At 39.0% G+C, this 12,361-nt stretch overlaps 1 protein-coding gene across 6 annotated transcripts in view; it reads right to left on the reverse strand.

Moving 5' to 3' along the window:
• PPP1R9A (protein phosphatase 1 regulatory subunit 9A) overlaps positions 1–12,361 on the reverse strand; it is a 188,794-nt gene that overhangs the window by 19,689 nt on the left and 156,744 nt on the right. For all 6 annotated transcript variants that reach the window (XM_064444586.1, XM_064444585.1, XM_064444584.1 and 3 more), the window contains 5 exons: positions 11,671–11,900; positions 10,257–10,353; positions 9,962–10,133; positions 2,625–2,782; positions 1,759–2,059 (listed from right to left, as the gene is read on the reverse strand). In XM_064444586.1, the coding sequence (XP_064300656.1) occupies positions 1,759–2,059; positions 2,625–2,782; positions 9,962–10,133; positions 10,257–10,353; positions 11,671–11,900 (958 nt within the window). The remainder of the gene's footprint in view (positions 1–1,758; positions 2,060–2,624; positions 2,783–9,961; positions 10,134–10,256; positions 10,354–11,670; positions 11,901–12,361) is intronic.

Raw genomic sequence — 12,361 nt, forward strand, 5'->3', positions numbered from 1 at the left:
ATAAAAAAAAGACAAGCATGAGCTTGCTAACACCCACTTTTGCTAATGAGAGATTAATCAATGGACACACACATGTCCACAGAGGTGCTCTCTTTCCACCTCTAAAAAAACCCTACCTGAACACACAGAACAAATACAATGGCCTTTTTTATCTTCTGACCTGTAAGAGTTTGACAGACAAATTAATAATCAATTAGAATAGTATTGTTACAACACTTGTTGCCAAACAACTATTTTAGGATATTTCTTTTTTGTAGGACTTATTAAATGCAAATTTTCCATTTGAAACTAAATTGCTCTGGTTCAATTTTCATGGACTCATCAGAATCTGGATACACTCGAAAGCCCTGGTTGTTCACTTAACAGTCACAGTGGGGAAAGTGTTCGACACCAATATACAGACAGAGATTGTTTTTCAAACCTAAATTGGAAAGAGCGACAGAGTGGGTGGAATATTATACCCTATTCCTTATACTAGAAGGCTAGTCTCCACTAAATTTTTATCAAGATATTTTTCATACCTCTGTTGGAAATGCAGGATTTACGACTTCACTGATAAACCAATCATACATTCAAGCTGAAGCACGAGTTTGTAAAGTCACATTCTTATGTTCACACCCTTATTTTTACTTGCAAAACTCAAATATTAAATTTAACTTTGATTCATTAACAAATATATAATTAGAAACTATACAGTTATGCTAGCAATTTCAGAACCCATGTAAAAATGCTAACATGTATTAACCTATCCTAAATTCAACAAATCTTCATGAATCTGTCTTTTAGGAATGTATGTGAAAGCCCTGTATGAAAATGAAGAAAAAATAGGTTGTATATCAGTGGCAAGTCTTTTCGGACACACGGACAAACAAAAACCCTCACCAAATTGTTCTTTCCAGTTAACTTAAGTAAGCCAAAGTCTGTTACAAACCCAGACAGACCTATTCCCACAGTCCTCACTTATAAACAATTTTTATCATGTATTTTAGTTTATGTGACAGTATGAGAATGCAAGGCACATAGCTAAGAACACTCAAGTTCTGTAAAATGCTAATTTCGACTTCACAAGGCATCTGAAAAGGAGGGCTCAGTATTCTGTGCCATATCGTATTGTTAACACATTTAATAAACTGGTATCTGAGACACGTACCTAAGCTAGGTATGATTTAATCATATTTTATTCAGCTTACATTTAAAGAATCTGAATTAAATAACAATGCAGCCAACCTCCCCAACAAATTATTTTTTTTCCTGTAAATGAAGAGTCTCCAGACACTAACCTCTTACTTAATCTAGCCTATGCTCCCTCTCAGCAATTAAAAGCTACAATCTGTTGTTCTTGCTTTACACTCCCTTCCCCACCCTCCAAAAGAAGCATCTAGCAGTGCCAAAATCACATAATTCAAGTAAGAACATTGTGTTAAGCATGTTTCTAATACAGAAATGTCCCAAGGTCCAATAATTCTGTTTTTTTAAAACAAAATACAAGATTTTCTTAAAGGCAATTCCCCCTAGCTTTTTCAGTGAGTTCTAAGAAAGAAAAAAAAAAAGGAGGCAGTTCCCAATCTCATTTTAAATGTTGTCACTTTCTTATACCATCATACAAGGTCATTCACAATATTTTTACTTCCAGGGAGACAAAAGAAGTTATGAGATGACGGCCCTCTAGTCGCTAAGATCCTACTACACAACAAAGTTCATAAAGTAGATGTAAGTGAGCAAAATGATGCATCAATTTATTGTAAAAAATCGTAATACCTTTATTCTGTAAAATATTCCTGCCAGCTGGGTGATGCAAAGGAGATGCTTCAGAGCTCTGCCCAGATTTTGAAGGAGAGGAAAGTGGAGTGTCTCCCCGAGCATGCAGGGAAAGGACACCTCCTTTGTGGTGCTGTCCTTCTTCTTGGTTTTCAGTTAGGTTGTCAAGTGAGATTGCTGCACTGCTAGCCACGGGGGAGAGGGAGGAAGCACCAGAATCTGATGCTGGTGAGGATGTTCTCATGCCTAAGGGCAGTGGTGATTTTGAAATGTGCATGGGACTACTGTAACTGTTTGACGGCTGTTGGTATAAGAGATTATAAAGCAGGTTATACCATTTAGTAACCAATCAGAGCAAGGTTTACTTTGAATATGCATTTTTTTATTAATTATTTAGCCTTCTATTTGTATGAAACGCTTTAGCAATTCATGCCATTACCTTTTGATACCACACACAGTGTTGTTTATTGGTATTTGCTTTCAGATGGAAGTCAGAACAGGACAAAACGACTGAATATCATAACAATTGTGTAAACAAATTAACAGATAGAGAAATGCATGATTCAAGTTCCTTTCACCTCCTGCATAAATGAAAGGACCAACTCTGCATTATAAAGCACACATAAATCAGAAAGCCCAGGATTCCTGCTAAAAAAAAAACCACAACAAAACCAAAAAAACAGGTGTGCTGACTCAAAGGGGTCCGGACTCGCACATCACTCAAGGACAACCATAGCATACTGGCCACAGAGGAATAAATACTGCCTGTGCTACAAGGAAAGGACAAAGGCAGAAGATGAAATGACTTACAGGGGCAATCTAGAACTCCATAGGAAGCCTGAAAGAGAGGGTAGAGTCCTTCTCACCTTTCGTTCAAGGCTGTCCTCTCCATCAGTTGAACTGATGCTATCATACAGCCTTGTTCTAGAAGGCCTCTGCCGCTTGTTCTTCACTGAAAGCTGAGCTCGAGTCTTCAGAGCTTTGGAGTCCAGTCTCTCTGTTTCTGGCACTGCTTCACTGAAATCTGTACGGAAACATGATTTGAAGCTATTTAACAGAAGAATCCTTCACTACTTTTTCCTGGAATTGCAAGTACATGCACTTTGCATGTTTTACTTCTACCTGTATCTTCGTAACTGTTACAGTACACATGCAAAAATAAAAAAAGGTTATTTGCATAAACTGTCAACAAGCTTATCTATACAGATCCAGTAAGCGCATGGCAAAGAATCAACTGCAAATATTTAAAAATTCAACAAATGATTCCCACTGTTCCATGAAGGACCACACAAAACCAGCTGCACTAGCGCAGAAAGCAGGTCCACTTTGACTCCCTCAGAGAGACTTGCATGTGCTAGGCCTGCAGAGAGTTCTCCTCCATCAGGGCATAAAGCAAAAGAATCCTCATCTCACTACTCTGGAAATCCAGATTTCCCAGCATCTGGATGAATATACCAATTTAGACCCAGGGGATCAACTCATTTATTCCCAATCATGCCCTTTCAAGCCACTTGAGCAGGAGGGACTGGACTCCCATTTTTCCCAGAGCTGCCCAACTAAGCTTTTCCCTTTTAACTTCACCAGTTTTGCATGCTGTTCGTCAAATTACAGAAGAAACATCTAGAGCAGCCCTCAGGCTGCTTTACATTTTATCATAATCAGAATGGCTTACAAATTTAAAGAAGATGACTTGTTCTCTCCTGTACTGAATGTCCACCAAAATAACCTTGTACAATATGTGCAAATTATGAGCAAGCAATGTCTGCAGTCAGTAGCACACAGAGAGTGATACAGCTAGTATCACTAGCTGACAACCATTTGTGACTGGATTGCTTTACAGGCAGCCTTTCACAGGATTATGAACAAGTGTTAAACTCATTTCTTTGGAGCTACAGTGAAAGAGGTTGCTTACTCTATCACACTATCCCTCTCACGAGGGGGCAGCAGGGAGGAAACCCAATCCTCCTCTGGATTCTGAGGTCACCTGTTGTTCAGGGTTCTATGTGACAAAGAAACAAGGTGCACCCCAATCCTTCTGCAAGTAAAAGCATCTTTTTGTTAGCACCTGGCAGTCTCATCTGTTACTTCCTCCCTTGCCACACTGTCCTCAGAACCATTATCTCCTCTTGAAGATTCTTATCTCTTTTATTCAGAGTTCCTTCAAACTCTTAAAATTTACATAAACTCAGGTAAACTTAAGTAAAACATCTCTGTCAGCACCAACCAGTGTGGTTTGATGGTTAACAGATTGATATGAGTGACCTAACACAAATTCAGCTTTGCCTCACCTGCAGTCTGATCACATCAGAAGACACACTGCCAAGCCTCTTTCTGCAAGCAGGAGTCTAGAGGACATTTGGGCAAAATCATTAGCAAGGTAGTATCACAGCTTTGCAGGAAGAACCCATCCATGAGTGCTGAAATAAACTTTCACTGCAACCAGCTGTCAGTGATGTTGCATAAAGTTTATAATGACAATGAAAACAAAATGAAATTAATCCATCCAGAATGTCCATGAAAGGTACCCTGAATCACAGCTGTTCCAGGCAGGAATGGGAAGGCCATGATCAGTACAAGAACAAAGGGCCTCTGGTTCTGCCTGATTAGAAGAACAACTATATCGTGTGGAGATCTAACATGCACTGTTAGATCTGTCATTATCCTAGTCTAACAGCTCAAAAACTCTCTGAGATTTGCAGTAAGGCAGCAGTAATTATCCCAACAAAACACAACAGAGAGTCACCGGAAGATCTAAGCGAAAGCCAGGCGATGTACTTCACTCTTCCACTTCTTAGCTCTACAAAGTTGCTGTATTTTCTGATCATCTGGGATTTCTACAAATGTTGTCTTCTAGTATATATACTTTAAAATAAAAATAATGGGAAAAAACCCAAAACCCCAGTGCTGCATTATTTTTATTCATCATCAGAAAAAAGCTGGACTTTGTCACTCTCACGCTTACTCGCCGTTGCCTTTGTACATACAACTTTCTGCTGGAAAAATGATGAAAATCTATTTCTTTGGTTTTGAAGGGAAAGCAGTTTCAGATCCTTCCCATTCTGTCTACTGCCCAAACACCATTATGTGATACATGAAATATCTGATATAAAAAATGGAACAATGAAACCATCTTACTTGCCTAGTTTCAAAGCCACCTTATTTCTGAATGTCTTGTGAGCAAAGTATACTAAACACTTCATATATGGCTTGCCTCTACAGAGCTAACATAACTGCACTTTTCGTAATTATCAATTAGCTACTCAACTGAAATCTGAGTATGTAATGAAATTTAAGATTTTACAAAGCTGCAGGAAGACAAAACACATATTAAAAGGCTTTTTCACATTTTACACCAGACTAGGAATAGATTCTTTATGGTTTTAACCTTTTTTTGTTTTGCAATCCTCATACTACAAATCAAAGCAAAATCCATTAGATCGATTTACTTGTCTAAATACTGCATTCATAACACATTAATTAATTAGAAGCTGATATTACAGACATTTTTGCTTTAAACAAATGTAAATGGAGACGTCTCAGCCTCACTGAAGCCAATGAAGAAACTCTGCCCAACTTGAGCAAAGCTGAAGTTTTTCCCACTGCTTTCCATGGCATCCTGACCTTCAGTCTCAGAGAACGTGATTTTACCAAGGTGGTGGCTTATCACCACCACCAAAATGGAGAGAGAGCTCTTGCTCTCCCTCCTGCTATCCCAACCCCTGGCTCTGAGTGACGCCCTCCCATCCCTCCCCTCCAGGATTTGGACTGCAGCTTGCTGATTCAAATGATTGACCCAGCGGGAACTATCCAATTTTAGTCTGATACTCCAACCTCTTCCGTTCTTAGATCAGTTTTCTGTTGTTTCAGTAAATCAGTGTGTGCACAGAAGTGTGTAAATGCTGGAACAGGGCAATGATAGAGGCAGAACCAGACGGCTGGACAAAGGCAGGGATGGTATAGAGTCTCACACTTCAACAGTAATGATCTGTCAGTTCAGCTCAAACTGTCTCTTGAAATCAGGGCCACACGTTGAGTTAGCATGCCAGTAAATAACTGAGGGGTGACACTCATTTAAACTAATTTTTATTTTTGCAGATTTATGTTGTCTTGATGTGCTGCAAAGACTTCCAGTACCATGTTTTGTTTTTCTTCTTTGTGTAAGAGTTAAACTCTACACACAGATGACACTACAGAATCATTAGCATTGGCTGACTTATAATTATGCTTCCACCATAAGCAGTCAATAGGATAACTGCACTTTGCCATGACTTGAACTGTTTATATTTGTTCTTTCAGGTGTATGCACTACCATACATCCCTTCCTTTCACTGCTGAAATGAAATGACGCAAACTATTGACACAGCACTGCAAACACTTACTCAGCTAAGTGGTCATATTGGCTTTGTTTAAGCGACATACCTCCTGGGCCTGGAGCTTACTGCTCCCTCCACCCCAGAGCTGGGCTGCTCGCACATAACGGCAGCTCTCTGTTGTGCTGCAGGTACCTCGCTGTGCTTCAGCCTGCTGCAAAGAAAGAGCTCACACAGCATCAGAAAGAGCTCCTTCCTCCTCAGAGGCTGCATTTAAGTTGGCCTCTCACACTCAGGCCATGCACCCTGTGGATCCAGACCTGAGCCACAGCCAGACACGGACCTCTTGGCTTGCCCTCGGACCTGCCTCACCACCATGAACCTGCCCAGGCTCCCAGCTGACCCCAGGTTCCATCACTGGACCTGCTCTGCTTGCCACACTTGGTGCAGCAGGACTGGGCTGCTGTTGGGTGGTCTCTGCCCCGGCCACATGTGCTGTCACTCTCAGTCCCAGCTCCCTCTTCCACAGAAAGCTGCTGGCCCTCGCTGCTCCCTGGCACAAATGCACACTCCATATGTTTGTCTATGAATCTCCCAACCCACTGGGGAGCCTGATAAATCTCTCACGTAAAAGTCATAGCTGGTTTTATTTTGCTCTCAGAGACGATGTAATTAGACTTTCTTTCAGCAGGTGTTGAACCATGTGACTCCAACAGGCTTCCATCCGAATTATTTCAGTACAGCTGTGGAGCAGGAAAGAGTTTGCCTGTCCTCCCACTGTTTTTCCATTATATGGGCTGATAGATTTCAAAATCATCTGTGAACTGATGTATCCCTGGGTATCCCAAGGCACCCAGAAAGTATTGCCATCAAAGCAGCTTGAACGGGCACTTGCACAGAGATGAGCAAATACTGTCAAAGTCAGCATCAGCACTGAACTATTTAGATTTCAAACCACTGACTCCTTCCAGTAAATTTTTTGATTCTCTACTACAGACACAGCTCATGACCACTAAACCAGAAAGCTACAATGCACTTTATTTTTCTGGACTCTAAGAATAAGTCATAGATTTGTAAGACACACAATCCTCCGGCTTCTAGTATTCCCTGGCAGAGCAAAGGAAGAACTCTGTGGGCCGTAGTGGTTTTGATTTTCTCTAACTTCCACTGATGTTACTGGCAGCCCCTCAAACTCAGTATGAAGTTATGTTACAGCCTGAGGGGCCGTACAGTCTGGCTGGATGCTAAACACGCCTGGAGCACCGGCAGTGGCAGGGACAGCTACGCTCGTATGTACACAACCGTCAAGTCGCATCCATTAGGTCTTCCTGAAATCTATTGCCATGCAAGAATGTAACATACACCTCAGATCCCACTGAAGCAAAAAACACACTTAGCATAATTTTAATTAAAATACATATTTTCACATAAACTGATTTTTTCAGGGAAGACAGACCTGCAAACTTCAGAATAAAATTACAGGATGTGGCTGCGTACATGCAGTCTCAACCCCACAAACCTAGTGCCGAGGCTCGAGAAGTGTGTGTTATATTCACCAAGTAAAATCCAGAAGAGAGGCAGGACCACTTCCATGAACGTCACAGACACAGCGTGCACAACACACTGCACCTGGGAGGAACTCTGCTCACCCTCCAAAGACATCATGAACATCTTCCCCGCCCTTTATAGCTCCTCTGCAAACATCCACGAGGTGATTAGTAAATACACTAATTATTAGTGATTAGTACTACGAGGCAATGGCAAATCCTTTTCTTAAAAGGTTTATACAAGGGTGATATGGAGACATAGGCCCTTTCTCTGCAGAGCAAGTATCACTACATTACTGTCTGAGACATACTTAGAGGCACCGATACAGAATTTACTGGCAAAGGTGTACGGAAGTCAGAGTGCTGCAGCATGTTTAGGGATCTCTTTATTTAAAAAAAGGGCTTTTCTTTTTCTCTTGTTAAAAACACAAATCCACCCTGGAATCTAAGGTCTAACTATGCTTTTTCTGCTTTCAAAAAATCACTGCTGATTGCCTATTTTTCCTAGCAAATAATTGGTGTTTGTATTCAGGTGGTTAAACTTGGGCATTTAAATTCACAGATCGTCTATTCTAACTCTCAGAAGTAGTGAAGACTGGTAACATTTCTCCAGGGGAACGTTTTTGCAATGAAGAATGGCAGCTCTTGGAAAATGAAAATTTTCATGCAAATACATAAATTGAAAAATATAAACTGAAAGTACCAACATGCAGAGTTTTAATGCTTTACATAGAATTTTCAAATTTTTAGAAAGAATTTTACACAGAATTTTTTTTAAACATGTAGAAATTCCTGGATTTCAGCTCTTGAGCCATGGATGTGTGCTGACATGGCTATAACAGGAAGAATAAACATAATTTTTGTGAGTCAGGTAAAGAAAAGCCACTTCCCCCTCCTGAGGCAAACTACTGAAAGGGTTTCTGTTAACAACGTTGCTAAGTATTAACTATTTTGTAACACTTACTGAGCCTCTATGGCAGCAATACAGACTTTCTTGCCATCCTGAGTGCTTTTCTGAACTTCAGAGATTTCACTATAACAAACACTTGAAAGAAACAGCTCTGTGAAGATTTGTGGAAACCAATTCCACCAGGTCTGCACATCACCCAAATCCCATTTCAGCAGGACTAGCTCTTTTTTATACACTTACTTTGTTGAAAATGTAATTAATATTGATTTGTTTGTAGAGCAATATTCAGTTTGGGTCCACAAATGAAATAGCTGCTAAAATATAAATTTTAATAACACACCTTGGTGCTTGCTAGAAAATATCAATTTTAATAAAACATCTCTTTGCTTGCTAGAAAATAATTTATTTGTTAATGTAATGCAATTTTTAACTGGAGAAATAAATAAAATTATAGTTTATTTAAAATGAAAATCTATATAGGAACAGTGTGGTGCTCCCTTGTCAGAATCCCAACACCTCCGACACCTTATTTCACAGATGTAACTACACAGTAAGTATTGCTCCTGCACCAAACAATTTTGCTCCCAGGCCGTGGACCTAAAATCGACTTTAATTCTGCATATACTTCAACAGTGAGGAGCCACTTGGAATTACAGAACTTCAACTAAAGCTGTAGAAGTTGTCTGTGTATTTTCACTGGTGCAGCCTGAAAAATGGGAATTATCTTTTCTATGCAAAACAAGTAAAGTTACAGTCACCACGCTGACAGTATCTATCCAGACCTCAGTGTTGCCACAAATTGTTTTGGCTTTTTGGTAACGTAGAACAAAGTCTTACAAGTGTTATGTTGTAAATCAGGCTGCTGTATAGCTGAATAAGATTTTTAATTAATGTGCTAGTAAAGAATTTGCATTTTAGTCACAAAAGGCTCCATCTTGAGAAATGGTGAGTGCCACCTACATGGTTCCTTTTGATATCTGTAGCAAGGTTGGATCAGAACCTGCAGTGATCCATTCAAAATGGTAGATTTAATACTGTTTTTCTCATTCTGGTAACTTTGTTCTTGTTTGATCATTGGTGGTTGGGTAATTAAGGACAGAGTTAGGAACATGGGAGAATACACAATTTTCTCCTACTTTATTAAAATAACAGAAGCATTGAATTAAACCTAAATGTTGATGGCATCCCACTCAAAGCTTTAAGAAATCGATAATGATCTTTACTTTATTAGCACTTAGTCACTTCCCTTTAACAATATACATTGTACAGCTATTCTATATTGGCATTATTTGGTGCAACCTTGATACAGCTGTCATTAGACACTGAAATTTGGAAAAATAACATCATCTCTGAATTATCGTTTCTTTTAAATCCTAAATTATAACCATGCTATTTACATACATATTAATAGGAATTATGTTTGGGTTCAAACAAACCTTGACTTAAGCCATCCAAGCAGGACACTTGCTTAGTATCTAGATTTTCGACTGGATCTCCTCTAGAAACTTCTCCAAAAGATGTCTGCCTTTCAAAAATGTTGTTGTTGTTGTTAACCTGGCTCCCATTTTGCTTCATTAGCCTGAAAACTTCTGCTTCCAAGTCTCGTATCTGAAAGAAATACAACACAGTGTTGCCCATAACACACGTGCACATCTATAAGATATGGTTTTTTTTCCAGAATATCAGATAGAATTGTCTCATTCTTCAAATATGAGAATAAATACTACTCACACGAGCTTGTAAGCCTTGAACCTCTGCAATGTGAGCTTTCTCCAAATCTTCTATTTTCTTTCGTTCGGCTTCCTGGCGTTTGATGAAGTCCAGTTCTCTTAGGGAAAAAAGATGCATTTGCTGTTATCAAAGCAATCAGATTCAAATAGAAAAGAAAATGTTCTGATATATCTCAAGCTATGCATCAGAAAAATTTGTCCTCAACAAATATTTTATTACTAACCTAGCAAGAAGAATGAAATGAAATTAGGGCAAAACCCTAAACAATTACTTAGACTACGTGAATGTGCTAGGTGAAGATATAAAAATGGTAAGAGGAATTTATCTGAAAAAAAAAAAAAATCTCAGTTGTTCTAATTGATAATCAAAACAGTAAAATCAAACTGTATGGAGTATGACTGTACTCCTTCACAGAAAGCACATCTGCAAGTTTCCAGGTACGAATCTAATTTTCTAGTAAGCTACAAGGAAATCTGTTAGGTGACTTTAGGAGTCCGAGATAGTTAAAAACAACTGACTAGATCTTTTACTAATAAAAAGCAGAACAACAGAAGGGCTATCCAAGCTCATTCTAGCTATTTTACCTATTTCTTTTTATTTTGAAAATCTAAGATGTTTGTGATAGAAAGCACATAAGATGCCAGCTAGTTCTGGAACAGTCACAAAATTCCAAGATGGGTAATGACATTTTAACTATCTAAAACCCTTTTTAATGCGGCAGGATATTCAGTTCTGCACTCCCAGTTGTCACTTGACATTGCTGTATGTTTTCTTCTTTAAATTAGTATATTTTAGCACAAAGTGAAAAAGCTGCTGCTGCAAAAAAAAAGAAATTTGGGGGAATGGCAGCTGTTATAGAAATGTAAGATATTATTCTTGTTAGCCATCAGGGAGAGGGGACCAATGAAACAGAGGGGGCCAGGTAATCATCAGTTAGCTCAACTCAGCTCAAACATTCTTGGCATCTACAAGAAGAAGAAAAATAAAATGTAAAATGTAACAAAACAGTTTTCTTTTTGATGTTACATTAGTACACAGCAGGAGGGAATCCAGCTGACACAATACCAATATAAATTGCTGCAAACCTTGCTAATCAAATGCTTTACTATGATTACTCTTGGTTGTTTGCAAACACATTGAGGTATCTAGTAATTCTGAAATATCCCAACCTGGAATACCATAGACTAAGTCTTTATTTAGTTATAGTATTATTTTTCAACAATACTAAACTAATACTTGAATAATACCAATTATTTTTCCACAATAAAGGGCCCATGTTTTTAATGAAAAAAGAGTGAAAAATAGTGTTTACCTTACAGGTGTTTAATAGTGGGTTTCATATTTCAAAATACATCACATATATGTTTCCTATCTGGCCACTAAGTCATTTGCTGAGCCTGGAGTAGCTGCTTACTTTTGCTGAAAATCCTTGATTAATTTCTTTGCCTTGTTATATTTCTTCTCCAGAGCCTGATACTGGCTTTGCGTCTCCTTGAGGTGCTCATTCACCGTGTGACACAGGGTTTGTGCCTCAATCCAATAACTCTCTAATTTCATCATCCTTTCTTTATTCTCCTCAATGTTCTGCTGGAGTTGGGTCTTCTCCAATTCCCACCTCACCTTCTCGTTCTCAGCAGCCTGCAGCTGAACAAAAGAGTAGAGACGTCAGTCAATAAAATGGTGCAAAGTGCAGCCTAATCGTTTAGGATGAATTCAAACAACATGAGTAGTGAAAATCCGTGAATTAATAGCTATAAAAGCAATATGCTGGCAGTGAAAAGAGCATTCAAAGACAAAGAACGCAGTCGGATACATACATTATTTTTCCTCATAAGATGAAGTAGAGCTCCTGCTCTGTGCAGCCAGTGCAGCCTCTCTGCTTCTCTGGGATACACCAACATGCTTAAAAAATGTCAACAGTGGAGCGTTCAGGCAAACTGCAGGGTTAATCACTCAGGGCTGGGGATGCATTTTGCTCTATGCATCTGGCTCAGGTTTTAGAAAGCATTCATATGCTTCCATAAAATGAGAAAATTCTTATTTTGGAGGGAATCTGATTTCCAGGTTCCATATTTGATTTAAGAACAATTTAGAAAACAACAGGA

Source organism: Phalacrocorax carbo, chromosome 2 (assembly GCF_963921805.1).
Source record: "Phalacrocorax carbo chromosome 2, bPhaCar2.1, whole genome shotgun sequence".
In the NCBI taxonomy this organism is placed as follows: Eukaryota; Metazoa; Chordata; class Aves; order Suliformes; family Phalacrocoracidae; genus Phalacrocorax; species Phalacrocorax carbo.